Consider the following 11,361-nt stretch of genomic DNA (forward strand, 5'->3'; position numbering starts at 1 on the left):
ACTGGGCTGTGGTGTGAGCAGTTCGATCTGTGTGCGAGGAGTACCAGGGGGACTGCGCCGGCGCCTCGCGGCAGGGAAGCGGGATGCCTTTGAGTGAGAACACCTTCGAGCAGCGTCGCTTGCCTGTCACCCAGCGAGCCCGCAGGATTGCGCTGTCAAATAGCCCCGACCCAGCGGCTCGCAGCGTTCGGCAGGGCTGCGGGGTGACAGGTGAGAGAGAACGAGGTGAAATGCTGCTCGTGTGGAAACGCAGCAGCCCTGGCAGCAGCTCCAAGCGCCATTCCTTCTCGCAGGAAAACGCGGGTGGATTGGGAGCTGTGCAGCTGTAGAAATCATGTTCATAATCAAGTCTGTAACTTCCCAGCAGACTGACACGTTTCTATCCCTCTTGTTCTCAAACTTGGTGATTTTGTGTGTTACACCCAAAAGGCCGTTGATGGTGACTAACCCCGAGGAGCGTCACCAGCACCATCCCCGCGGTGCCCAGCGCCCCTTCCCGGGCGCTCAGCCGCGCTGTGCGGCGCTGGCCGCCTCCTCCGCTCCAGCCCAGCTCCTCACAAACCCCGTCGGTTTTCTCGTGCAGCCGGTACCGGGGCTGTGCGGGCGCGGCCGGGCCCCCGCACACCCACCGGGGCGGGGGCGGGGCTTGCACGCGCGTCCCGGCAGGCCAAGACGGCGCCTCCCGATTGGCCCCGCGGCTGCCCCGGCAACGGCGGCGGCGGCGGGGCGGGCGATCGCCATGTCGGCCCGGGCGCTGCCGCTGCTGTTCCTCAACCTGGGCGGGGAGATGCTCTACATCCTGGACCAGCGGCTCCGCGCCCAGAGCATCCCCGGGGAGAAGGCCCGCAAAGGTGAGCGGCGGGCGGCCGCGGCCCCTCCCGGAGCCGGCCCTGCGCCGGGGCGGCCTCCGAGGCTCCCGCGGCCTGTCCGCGCCGTGCGGGGCCTCGCCCTGCGGCCTCTCCCGGGCTGAGTGCGGGGCCGGGGCCGGGGCAGCGCCGGAGAAGCGCGGAGAGTCCCGGCCCGCGGCCTGGGGGCCGGCCCGGCCCTCCGCTCCGGGGCGGCCCCGAGGGACCGGAGCTGCCGTGGCTGCGGTGCCGGTGCCCCGGGCAGGGCTCCCCGGCAGAGCTGGGCCGCTCCCCCCGCCGTGCCGGTTCTCCGGGAATGAACACGAACGTTGTGGCTGCGCTGCTGCGGGCCGGGCGCTCGGGGAGGAACCGCAGCGTCTGCGTCAGGGGTCTGGGGCACGAGGTGTAACGGCGCTATCGCAGTGATTAATCGTGTGTGTTTTTCTTGTCTTAAATTTGGAGTAAAGCCTGCTGAGTTCATCAGCTCTCATGAAGGTTCTGTGGTAATAACTGCCTGAAGGTATTACTGAAGCTAATTTGTGAAATGCATGCAGACAAGGAGAAATTGAAATACTTTTCAGTGTTTCTGTACTTGTTTCAGAGGTTAGAGCTTCAGAAATACACTTTTGGAATCAAAATAACTCAGAATTTGGGCATCTCAGTCCAGGTCCTGAACTGTATGAGGAAGACCAGATTGCTTTGCAATCAGAAGTCGTTTCCAGGAATAATTTTGTAAAGCCTATGCAGAAGCAGCAGCACTTGTAAGTGCGAAAAACAGCTGAAAACTTTCCAAGCTAAATGCAAAACATGCTAAGATTCAACTAAGGGTAAAATTTTATCTCCATTGAAGCCACAAGATTTTTTCCAAGGGCGAGGTTTCACCTTTGTGTGCTCGTTGAAAGTGAAAGATGTCAAGTAACAAAAGAGTTCGTTCTTGTTAAGCGCTGAATGCTGATGAGAAAAAACAAAGTCCGTTAGTTAGGGGTTTTTTTTTAAGTTTATTTCTTTTCTTCTCCTTGAAACTATTGTTCTTACTTCTTGAACTGATGTTTTTGTTTTGTATGCTTCGTGTAGATGAATGGACAGATGTGGACAGGAAACGAGGTACTGTAACCTTCTAGCTGCATGCAGTAGACGAACACCACTACCTGCACACGAGGCTCATTGTACGTGAACACGCCGTATGCTGTTCCTGCAGCCTTCTAGTCGTAGTGTCAAAGATGGATAATACCACTCACCTGCTCATTAAAGTGCACTTTAACTATAGATCTTAGAAAAAATAGACAATATCTCAAAACCATATGGCTTCAAAAATAAGTTGCTAATTTAACCAAGACTATAAACAGATCAAAGCTTTTTATCATAGCGGTCTTTCTAGCCAAAGTGATACTGGTATTTTTCTAGCATTGTATTAATGCAAGCATATAATTGTGTTAGCAGTGTGAAGGTTGTTTTTCTGCTTAAATGCAGGAATATTATGTATACTGCATCTTTCTAAGGTTTTTCCAATCCATTGGTTAGGGTTTTGACAAGTGAACTCCAGGAAAGATTTAAGGCATTTCCATCCTAGCTGCTTATCCATCCCTGCTAGTGGTCACCACCCCTGCAGCAGAGTGATCACGAAGGAGCAGGCGCCCACACTTCAGCCAAGCTCCTCTTGACTGGAATTATCCCTGAAGGTGGATTTGAGCCGAGGCATCAGGTTCTGCAGTGGAGCAGCTGAGGTGTGAGCGTGGGTTTCCTTCTGGGCTCTGTCTTGCAATGGTAGCCTCCAGCAAAGGGGTGTGGTAAGGAGCTGGATGAGGAAATAAATTTCTTAAACTATCTCAGGTTTTTTTTTGCCAGGTGAACATGAGTAGAACTTCCAGTGTATTTTTGAGCAGCCCTCTTGTAAGAGAGATCAGGGTTATGATTTGTGTTCTTCAAAATAAGCATTGTTTGTAGGTTTTGAATATTTACTGAAGGTAAATACTGGTATCCTGGAGTTTGCCCCAGCTTGGGTTTTTTGCTACCATTACGTGCTGTTTCCAAGAACACGTTTTTGCAGCTTTTAATATCTCAGAAGTCTAAAAGATTCCATATTCCTCTTCTATCACATCCAAAATGATGGCAAGTTGTATGAAAGCCCGCTTTATCATACGTAGATGGTAGCGGCACAGATGCAGGTCCCATGTTGACCAACCAGCCTCTCTTGTGAGATGAAAGTTCTCGGGGTGATCTCTGAAGAGTTACGTAGCGTAACCAGCCAAGACTGTTGCTGATGAAGCCATGACCAGGCAGCTTCGCCTGCCTTTGACCTTGTTACAAACTATAAACCTGTTGCAGGTGCAATGTGTGACTGTTTTGGACTCGTAACATTCCCTCCGCTGCCTTGAATGTCCTCCAAGAAGCATGAGCATAATCCAGGCGTAAAGACTCCAGCCTCATGTCATGCATCCGAGCCATGTTATGTGACAGCGCGCTAGGCGTTGGATCGTGTCTGTCACCAGTGACATGGCAAATGTAGGCGAAAACCACCGTAAATCCTCAGCTGCTCTTCTGTCCATCGCATTGTCTGTACCTGGTTTCCCTCTCCCCATCCCAGTTGATGAAACCCCTCTCTGCTGGATTGCTTTTATGCTATGTTGCTTGGCGTGCCATTTTCCCCGAGCTAACGCTCCTGTCTTTGTTATTTTCCATTGTTAGAATGGTGTCAGTATCTCCCGAGGGACTACCTGCGCTCTGAGATCTCTTTGCTGTGCCATTATCAAACATACCATGTGAGATTTACACATTAAAAAATGCAACACGCATAAGGAAGTTCAGAGTTCTGTGCTTTTGAGCTGCTGTAGTATCCGCAGATGTTGCTGTGTGAGAGCCCTGGATGGCCTGACATACATCCCAGGGTTACAAATGCTTCCTTAAATACTTGTCAGGTGCTAATTCGTTTAACACAAATACTTCAAGGAGCCTTGAATCATTCAGGAGCTTCTGTTTAGAAGGAAAAATAGACTAATAGTGTCAAAGGCTGAAGAGAGAATGGGCAGAATCAGCTAGGTATAGTTTGCAAAAATCTAGAGTGATGTAAAACAGTCTTCTTGGGAAGCAGAACAGTAGCTTTCATAGATAATACATGTCAGAGCAGACGATAAAAAATGAATTAAAAAGGGGAAGGTGCTAACCATTGCTGTAAAAACAAGGCAACAAACCCAGTCTTATTCCCACTGGAAGACAGGGTTTGTTTTCTACAGCTCAAGGAGCATTTCTGCCCCTGGGGACAGTCAGCAGGAATTGTGCTGCTCACCCAGACCAGTGTGGGATTGAGAGAAATGCTGACAGTAAGAAGTGATGTTCCTCCTCCTTTTTCCTTTTGTGGCTGTGTGCCTGGGTTTCACAGGTAAGCATTCACGTCAGCCCTCGCCGCTGTCAGTGTCCAGGTTATCAGTGTGGAATGAATCAGATGAATGTGCTGTTTCTGAAGCAAAAAACAGAGACTCTTTGTCTTTGCAGTTATGAATGACATCATCACAACCATGTTCAATAAAAAATTTATGGAAGAGCTGTTTAAACCACAGGAACTCTATTCCAAGAAAGCTCTGCGAACGGTGTACGACCGGCTAGCTCATGCTTCGATCATGAGACTGAACCAGGCAAGCATGGACAAGGTAAAAAAAGACCATCCGCCCAGTCCTGACTGCGCTGGGCTTCCGTGCTACCGCTCACGAGCTCCTGATTGCGATAATTAGTGCATGGCTTTACCTCGCTGTGATTTTGAAGCATTTTGTAACAGGCCTCTTTCCATTTGCTTTCTTTGTAAAAACGGTTCTCAGCCAAGGAGACTTTGGGGAAATCCATATCAGATACTTCAGAACTAAGTATTTCTGCTTTAATAGCTAAATGTTTGATTTTAAGAGGTTCAGTAAGCTTTCTTTAAGTTTATCAGAGTTTTTCTATATATTAAAAATATATACATATATGGGTGTGTATAAATATATGGATTTGTGTATTGACACTCACTGTTTTGCAGTTGCGGGTGCTGGAATTTTTGCCTGCAAACAGTATATCCAGCAGACAATTCTGAAAAGAACTGTAGGAACTGGATTACCTCAGACCTCTGTCCACATGTCAGCATGTTGGAACTGGCAGTAGTTCTAAAGGCAGTTGGAGAGACCAGCAGGAGGGCTGACGATGTGATTGCAGAGGTCTCATTTTCTTAGGAAACAAAGCTAAAATGGTTCTTCTTACCATAGGCAGGTGCCAGCCTAAATGTCTAAATCCCTTTCAACATCAACGTGACGTTATCTAAGTGGTATCGTGCTCTCTGTTGTGACAGAACCAAAATGTCCCCGTGTTGCTTTGCAGCTGTACGACCTTATGACTATGGCCTTCAAATACCAAGTGCTGCTGTGCCCTCGGCCCAAAGACGTTCTGCTGGTCACGTTCAACCACCTGGACGCGATCAAGGATTTCGTACAGGATTCCCCTGGCATCCTGAACCAGGTGGATGAAACTTTCCGACAGCTGATTGAAGTAAGAATCCTTAGAAAAACATCAATAAGTGCCATATCAGGTATGGAGGTTGATATGTCCTCAGCCTCAGAGAACCATCCAAATAACCTTCCCCTCTTTTTAACCTGAGGGAAACAAATTGGCCTCCCAGTCAGCAGCTTTTGCTGATCTGACTGCTGTAATTCTTTGGACAAAGGGAACTGGTTTCATAAAATGTTGAAAGTTCTGGGAAGTCATGAAATGTTTCCAGAGGACTTCTGGAGAGGGAGATGTCTACGAGTTGAGTGTTATTCTTCTACTGGCCCAGTTTAAATCAATATATTGCTTATTCAGCCTGATCAAAGTCTCCACTGACTTCAGGAGAAATTAAGTCAGACTCAGTCACAGATAATAATTACTGATAATGACCAGCAGCCCCCTTTATACCATTCCTGCTTCCCCTGCCACACACATACCATTTTTTGGCTAGCAGGACTCTGATACACTTGTTTCCACCTTTAGCTGGGTGGGACCTGGGACGCTTGCAAAGCCTTACGTGATGGTTTTTCTTTTCCAGACGTACAGCTCTCTCTCTGCTGGTGAATTTCAGCTCATCAGGCAAACTCTCCTCCTTTTTTTTCAGGACATGCACATAAGGGTAAGAGCCCAATACAACTAGTCAGTAAGAATGAAAGGGAGTTTGTGGCTTGAATACAAAGGTATCTTGATAGAACTACACTATAAGTTTTGTTTTGTTACATATGCTTTTCAGTTACTTGATGTGCTTGTAATTTCAGTCTTCAAAACTTCTCAAATTGAGCACATCTACTACAATAATACTCAATAATTCTAAAATGTTATGAAAAAAGGAATACCTACTAGTGTGGGTTTGCTAGTTGATAAATATGGTTTTCCTTTTAGTAGAAACGTGATATGAAACTGAGAACCTGAGCTTGAAGTCATGGGCCTTGATATTCTCTAAATAAGTTGATCATACTCAAGTGCATAAACAGTACACTTCTTTTTTTAACATTAGATCAGCGTGCCCATCCTCTGGACCACAGTTTTACACTACTGGCTTTGGCCTGTATCATAGTCTCCGTATATACATCAAAACCTTTAGGAAACCAGTCCCAGGCTAGGCAGGAAGGCTGCAGGTCAGACTTCAGAGAATGCAGATCAGAAGATATGTGACTGATTTTCTCAAAGGTGGAATATTCTTTTGCAGGTCTCTATCTTTCTGAAGGATAAAGTGCAAAACTCTAATGGTCGCTTTGTGCTGCCAATATCAGGCCCTGTGCCTTGGGGTACAGAAGTTCCAGGACTCATCAGGTGAGTTCTGAACCGCTGCTTGTACTGTTGGCAGTGCCTTGCACGTGTGGCTGCTCGCCGAGGAACAGTCAGTCCCAGAGGTCTAACAGGAATCGAGCTTAGACTGTCATTCATGTTGCATGGGTAGCTGAACCTCCAGTAAGTGTTATTTGAAGGGCAGGATTTGGGACTAAGTCACCCAGCAATGAAATACTGAGCTGTTTTGGGCATTCTCTATTCCAGTAAATTAGTAATTTATCCTATAAAATAGGCATTTGCCAACATACAGAATAGGGTTTTATTCCCCTTGTGCAGCAAGCAGAGGAAGTCAGTACTGAAAATCAGTAATAAAACTACTAAATATGTTTCAATAATGACTTGTTTTTAAGGATGTTTAATCACAAGGGAGATGAAATTAAAAGAACTCAGTTCACCACTGATGGAAATTATGTTACTCCACAAAGGGAAGGATCTTTTGATCTTTATGGAGACAGAGTCCTCAAACTTGGAACAAATATGTAAGTCATTTTTGTCCTACATAGAAACATGAAGTAAACGTTGATGGTTATGGGTTTGCTCAGAAGCACATCTTCAGGCTTGTGTATTTATTTTTGCCTCTTTCGCTATTACCAGCTTGTGATGTGTGTGTTTAAAGAGCTGTGGAAAAGAGCAGAAGTTTGATATATGTTTACAGTAGAGCTGAGTAAAGAGTGTTCTCATCTGGTACTGCATACTCTGTGGAATGTAATTCATTAACTGCATTCAAGGAGTCCTTTCTTTTCTCTATTTGTCTTAACATAATTTTTCCATTCAAAGAATAAGAGAGAGCAGTGTTCTTTCTTACATCTTTGTCGCTCACACATTTTAATGCATCAATACTCCATCAAATAGAACTGTAACTTCTCATTTCAGTTATTTATAGTCTTCCGAAAAATATCCTAAAATCATAGATACTGTGCTGCTTCCTCCAGTTCCTGTATCTCACACAAGTAACAGGTTGCTCTTCCTCATGTGTTTCTCCCTCTAGGTACAGTGTCAGTCGGCCGGTAGAGACACACATGTCAGGATCATCCAAAAACCTGGCATCCCATGCGAAGGTCAGTGGTGTTCTGTCCCTGTCACTGGTTAACTGACTAGTCTGTGTCAGCGAGTCCTGCAGCCGGTCGCACGTGGTGGGACCATTTCCCTGGAGCAGTTCCACCACATCCACCAGATTTTACATTCTGCTTCCCTTAATAGATGGGGTCACTGAACGAAACACCCACATCCGTCATCTCCAGATCATGTACTATAAGGTTGCACTGTCGTCCCCTTTGTTCATCTCCTTTGTCAGGGAAATAATAACCATCTTTTTAGTTACGGGATAACTTCAGGGGATCCTGTTCTGTTGTTCTCAGAGCCCCACCCAATCCTCCACAGTCCTTTTTGAGCTAAGGGAAGGGCACATTTTCCTAAAGAATCTTACACGCAGGCTTATGCAATGGTGTGCTTACTTCCTATTTTAATCTCTTCAGAAAACACAAAGCTGGTTTCACAGATTTCTCAGCTGTTCAGTTTAGCTGGAAAATTATCTTGTCCTGGGTCTATAAATTCAAGCAACCATTTTAAATATATAGCTGCTAATTACTAGTTATCTGCATAACCTGTACCGTTAGCAATACAGAAATGTATTTGTATCACTCTGAAGAACATTTATGTCATATCAGAAAACACAGAAATGATTACAGTCCTTGTCTCCCTGGTGTCCTGACCAATGAACCCGTGGCTGTTTTCTGCAGGAGAATACAGCCCCTAACCCTCTTGCTAAAGAAGAACTGAACTTTTTGGCCCGGCTACTGGGAGGTCTGGACGTCAAGAAGCCCAGTGGCAGTGAGACAGGATTTCGACTGAATTTGTTCCCGACCGACGAGGAGGAAGAGTATGCTCAAGTCCTGCTTGGTTTGGGGTTTGTGCTCTAGTGCCGTGGGGACAGTCCTGGAGACTAAAGCTGGCCCTTAACAGCTCTAGGGACAGAACAGCAGGGTTTAGCATTTTGTTATTCTGGTACAGATGGTCACTACAGGAGAAGCAGAGGAGCAGTTTCTCTGGGTTGACCTTTTTATTGTGGCTGTGGGCAAGGAGAGCCGTTTCCCTCACTGGTGTCTCCTGTGATGCGTGGCCTTGCGTCCCCTCCAAGTGACCCTGGTGGTCAGCAGCCGGTGACGATCAGTGCTTAATTCTGTCCCGTGGAACAGAGACATCCCTTCAGATGAGCCCTTTTAGCTCTCCTCTCTCCCAAATACATCTATGTATTTCAGAGAGAAGAATGTAACTGATGGAGGTGATGAGCCTGACAGGCTTGACCACCAGAGCCCCCTCCTGGCAGGGAGCACGAGGGTAATGAGCCTTCTTGTGGCGTGATTTCTGCAGAATGCTTTTACCTACTTCTAGTCTCAACTACAGAGATATTCCCGCTGTTCTGCATTTAGCATAAAAAATCTAAGCCAGGGAAAAGTCTCCAAACGGCTCAAAACATTCATTTGCCTAGTAGGAACAGGGATTTAATGCTTACGAAATCAGATTTGTCTAATTTATTCGTATGTCTTCATCAGATTAAGCACTCTTTTTGTGTTTTTCATCAAGACACGCTGCATTGACTAGACCAGAGGAGTTATCTTACAAGGTTGTCAACATAGAAGCCACGCAGGTACGTACAGCACGTTTCACAACTCTTATTCCCATCGTTCCTGCCTTGCTGAGTTCCACCCAGAGCAGTAACTTTAAAAATACATTTTTTCCCGTTTCAGTTAAGCTCATAAATAAGCAACGGCAGTTATTTTCTGCCCAGCCTGTGGATTTGGTGACTATTTAATGAGGGACCTTGAAACCTGACACATATTAGAGCCAGTTTGTAGCTGTGTAGGATGGAGAACTGTTACCGGGTCATTTGCCCGCGGTCACGGCCGCACGCCCGCAGCAGCAGGCGGTGGGGCACGTCCCAGTACAGCCCAGTGTGTCCCAGTAAAGGCCCCATGAGCAGGCGGTGGGGCACGTCCCAGTACAGCCCAATCTGTCCCAGTAAAGGCCCCATGAGCAGGCGGTGGGGCACGTCCCAGCAAGGGCCCGGTGAGCCGGCGGCCGCCGCGGTGCTGAGGCGCGGTGTGTCCCGCAGGAGCCGGCGCGGCGGGCGGAGCTGTCCCGCATCCTGGGCGAGCTGGAGGTGGCGGAGCCGCGGCCGGCGAGCGGCGGGAAGGGCGAGGAGCTGCTGGCGCTGATGGACGCGCTCTGAGCGCCATTAAAGGCCTGCGCAGAGCCCGGCTAGAGCGGTGCGGGCGGGGCCGGGCCGGGCGGTGCGGTGCGGGGCGGGGGGCGCAGTGCGCAGGCGGGGCCGCCCCTTCCTGCGGCGGGCGGTGAGTGTGCGGGGGGGCGGCACCGGGGCACGGGGGGGGGGCGGAACGGGCCGGGTGCGTGTGCAAGGGGAGGCGGGGGCGTGTGAGTGTGCAAGGGGGGAGGCAGCGGGGTGCGGGGGGCACGTGCAGAGCGGGAGGGGGCGGCGTGCGGGTGAGTGTGCAAGGGCGTGGGGGCGGTTTGTGTGCGCGTGCAAGGGGGGGCACGTGGGGAACGCGAGTGAGTGGTGGGAGGGGGCGGTGTGAGTGTGCAAGGGGAGGAGGCGGTGGGCGCCCCAGTGTGCGAGGGGGGGCACGTGGAGAATGTGAGTGACTTGGGTGAGTGTGCAAGGGGGGGTACACACCGTACGGGCGTGCAAGGTGAGGAGGGTGGGTCGCCCCGGGGCGCAGCACGGCCTCTCCCTGTTCCCCGCCGCAGCCGCGCGATGGAGGTCAGCCACTCCGTCAAGGAGCGAACCATCGCCGAGAACAGCCTGGTCATCCTGCTGCAGGGCCTGTGCGGCCACGTCACCACCGTGGACCTCCGCGACGAGAGCACGGCCACGGGGCGCGTCACCACCGTGGACGCCTTCATGAACGTGCGGCTGGCCGAGGTGACCTTCACGGACAGGCAGGGCACGGTGTCCCGCCTGGACGAGCTCTTTGTGACCGGCAGGAACGTCCGCTACGTCCACATCCCCGACGAGGTGGACATCAGGGCCACCATTGAGCGGCAGCTGCAGGCCATCCACAGGGTCCGCTACTTCGGGGCCCGCGACAAGGGCAGGAAGGAGTTCCCTCGCGCCAAGCGCACGTGAGCCCCCTGCGCTGCCTGCAGCAGGGCCGGGACGGACCTGCCCCTTTGACCGGACTGCCAGCCGCCTCCGCACCTCGCCCCGGACATCCCGCCCAGGGACGGGGGGCTCTGCTGCTCCCCTGGCTGGTGCCTCTGGGGCAGCAGAGTTGGGGTTTTTTAATGAATAACCCCACTTCAAAGGGTCTGTGATCTCTCAGCCCGTTTCCTGTTCCGTTGGCAGCGTTCATGTTCCTCCTCTTTGGCCAAAGCGGTGGTTTCTAAGAGCTCACACGGGCCAAACCGCGTGCGAAGGGGGACCGCGGGTCCCTGCCGCCGCCGGGGCGGGCTGGGGACGCCTCCAGCCGCGGGGCCGGTTCGTGGGGCTGTTTGCAGGGGCCCCGGGGAGGCTGCTCGGGCGGGAGGGCTTCACAGAGGTGGCGCGGACCGGTGTGCCCGGGGGGCCTGGCCCTCGCAGCCCCCCGCCCGGGCAGGCCTGCGCCGCGGGCAGGGCCCGGGCCCGGTGGTAGGAGCGGGGCGGGGCGGGGCTGGCCGGAAGCGCCCGCCTCTCCTCCAATCG

The 11,361-nt window shown here is 50.6% G+C and overlaps 2 protein-coding genes across 6 annotated transcripts; both read left to right on the forward strand.

Annotated features, from left to right (window-relative positions):
* Nucleotides 1–717: 717 nt before the first annotated feature.
* On the forward strand, nt 718–10,497 carry OSCP1 (organic solute carrier partner 1). Of its 2 annotated transcripts, none has more exons than XM_068417872.1 (11): nt 718–851; nt 4,335–4,489; nt 5,187–5,354; nt 5,890–5,970; nt 6,541–6,644; nt 7,013–7,141; nt 7,651–7,720; nt 8,402–8,541; nt 9,246–9,309; nt 9,775–9,928; nt 10,428–10,497. In XM_068417872.1, exons 1-10 carry the CDS (start codon nt 740–742, stop codon nt 9,889–9,891), a joined length of 1,140 nt encoding a protein of 379 aa, XP_068273973.1. In that variant the 5' UTR covers nt 718–739; the 3' UTR covers nt 9,892–9,928; nt 10,428–10,497. The 2 variants fall into 2 exon arrangements, with proteins under 2 accessions (XP_068273973.1, XP_068273974.1); XM_068417873.1 differs by lacking the exon at nt 718–851 and adding an exon at nt 4,169–4,221.
* Nucleotides 9,855–10,984, forward strand: LSM10 (LSM10, U7 small nuclear RNA associated). Of its 4 annotated transcripts, none has more exons than XM_068417875.1 (2): nt 9,855–9,928; nt 10,428–10,984. In XM_068417875.1, the coding sequence occupies exon 2, from the start codon at nt 10,435–10,437 to the stop codon at nt 10,804–10,806; it is 372 nt and encodes a 123-aa protein (XP_068273976.1). In that variant the 5' UTR covers nt 9,855–9,928; nt 10,428–10,434; the 3' UTR covers nt 10,807–10,984. The 4 variants fall into 4 exon arrangements, with proteins under 4 accessions (XP_068273976.1, XP_068273975.1, XP_068273977.1 ...); XM_068417874.1 differs by lacking the exon at nt 9,855–9,928 and adding an exon at nt 9,969–10,012; XM_068417876.1 differs by lacking the exon at nt 9,855–9,928 and adding an exon at nt 10,031–10,094.
* The last annotated feature ends 377 nt before the right edge of the window (nt 10,985–11,361 follow it).

This window comes from Nyctibius grandis, chromosome 24 (genome assembly GCF_013368605.1).
Source record: "Nyctibius grandis isolate bNycGra1 chromosome 24, bNycGra1.pri, whole genome shotgun sequence".
In the NCBI taxonomy this organism is placed as follows: domain Eukaryota; kingdom Metazoa; phylum Chordata; class Aves; order Nyctibiiformes; family Nyctibiidae; genus Nyctibius; species Nyctibius grandis.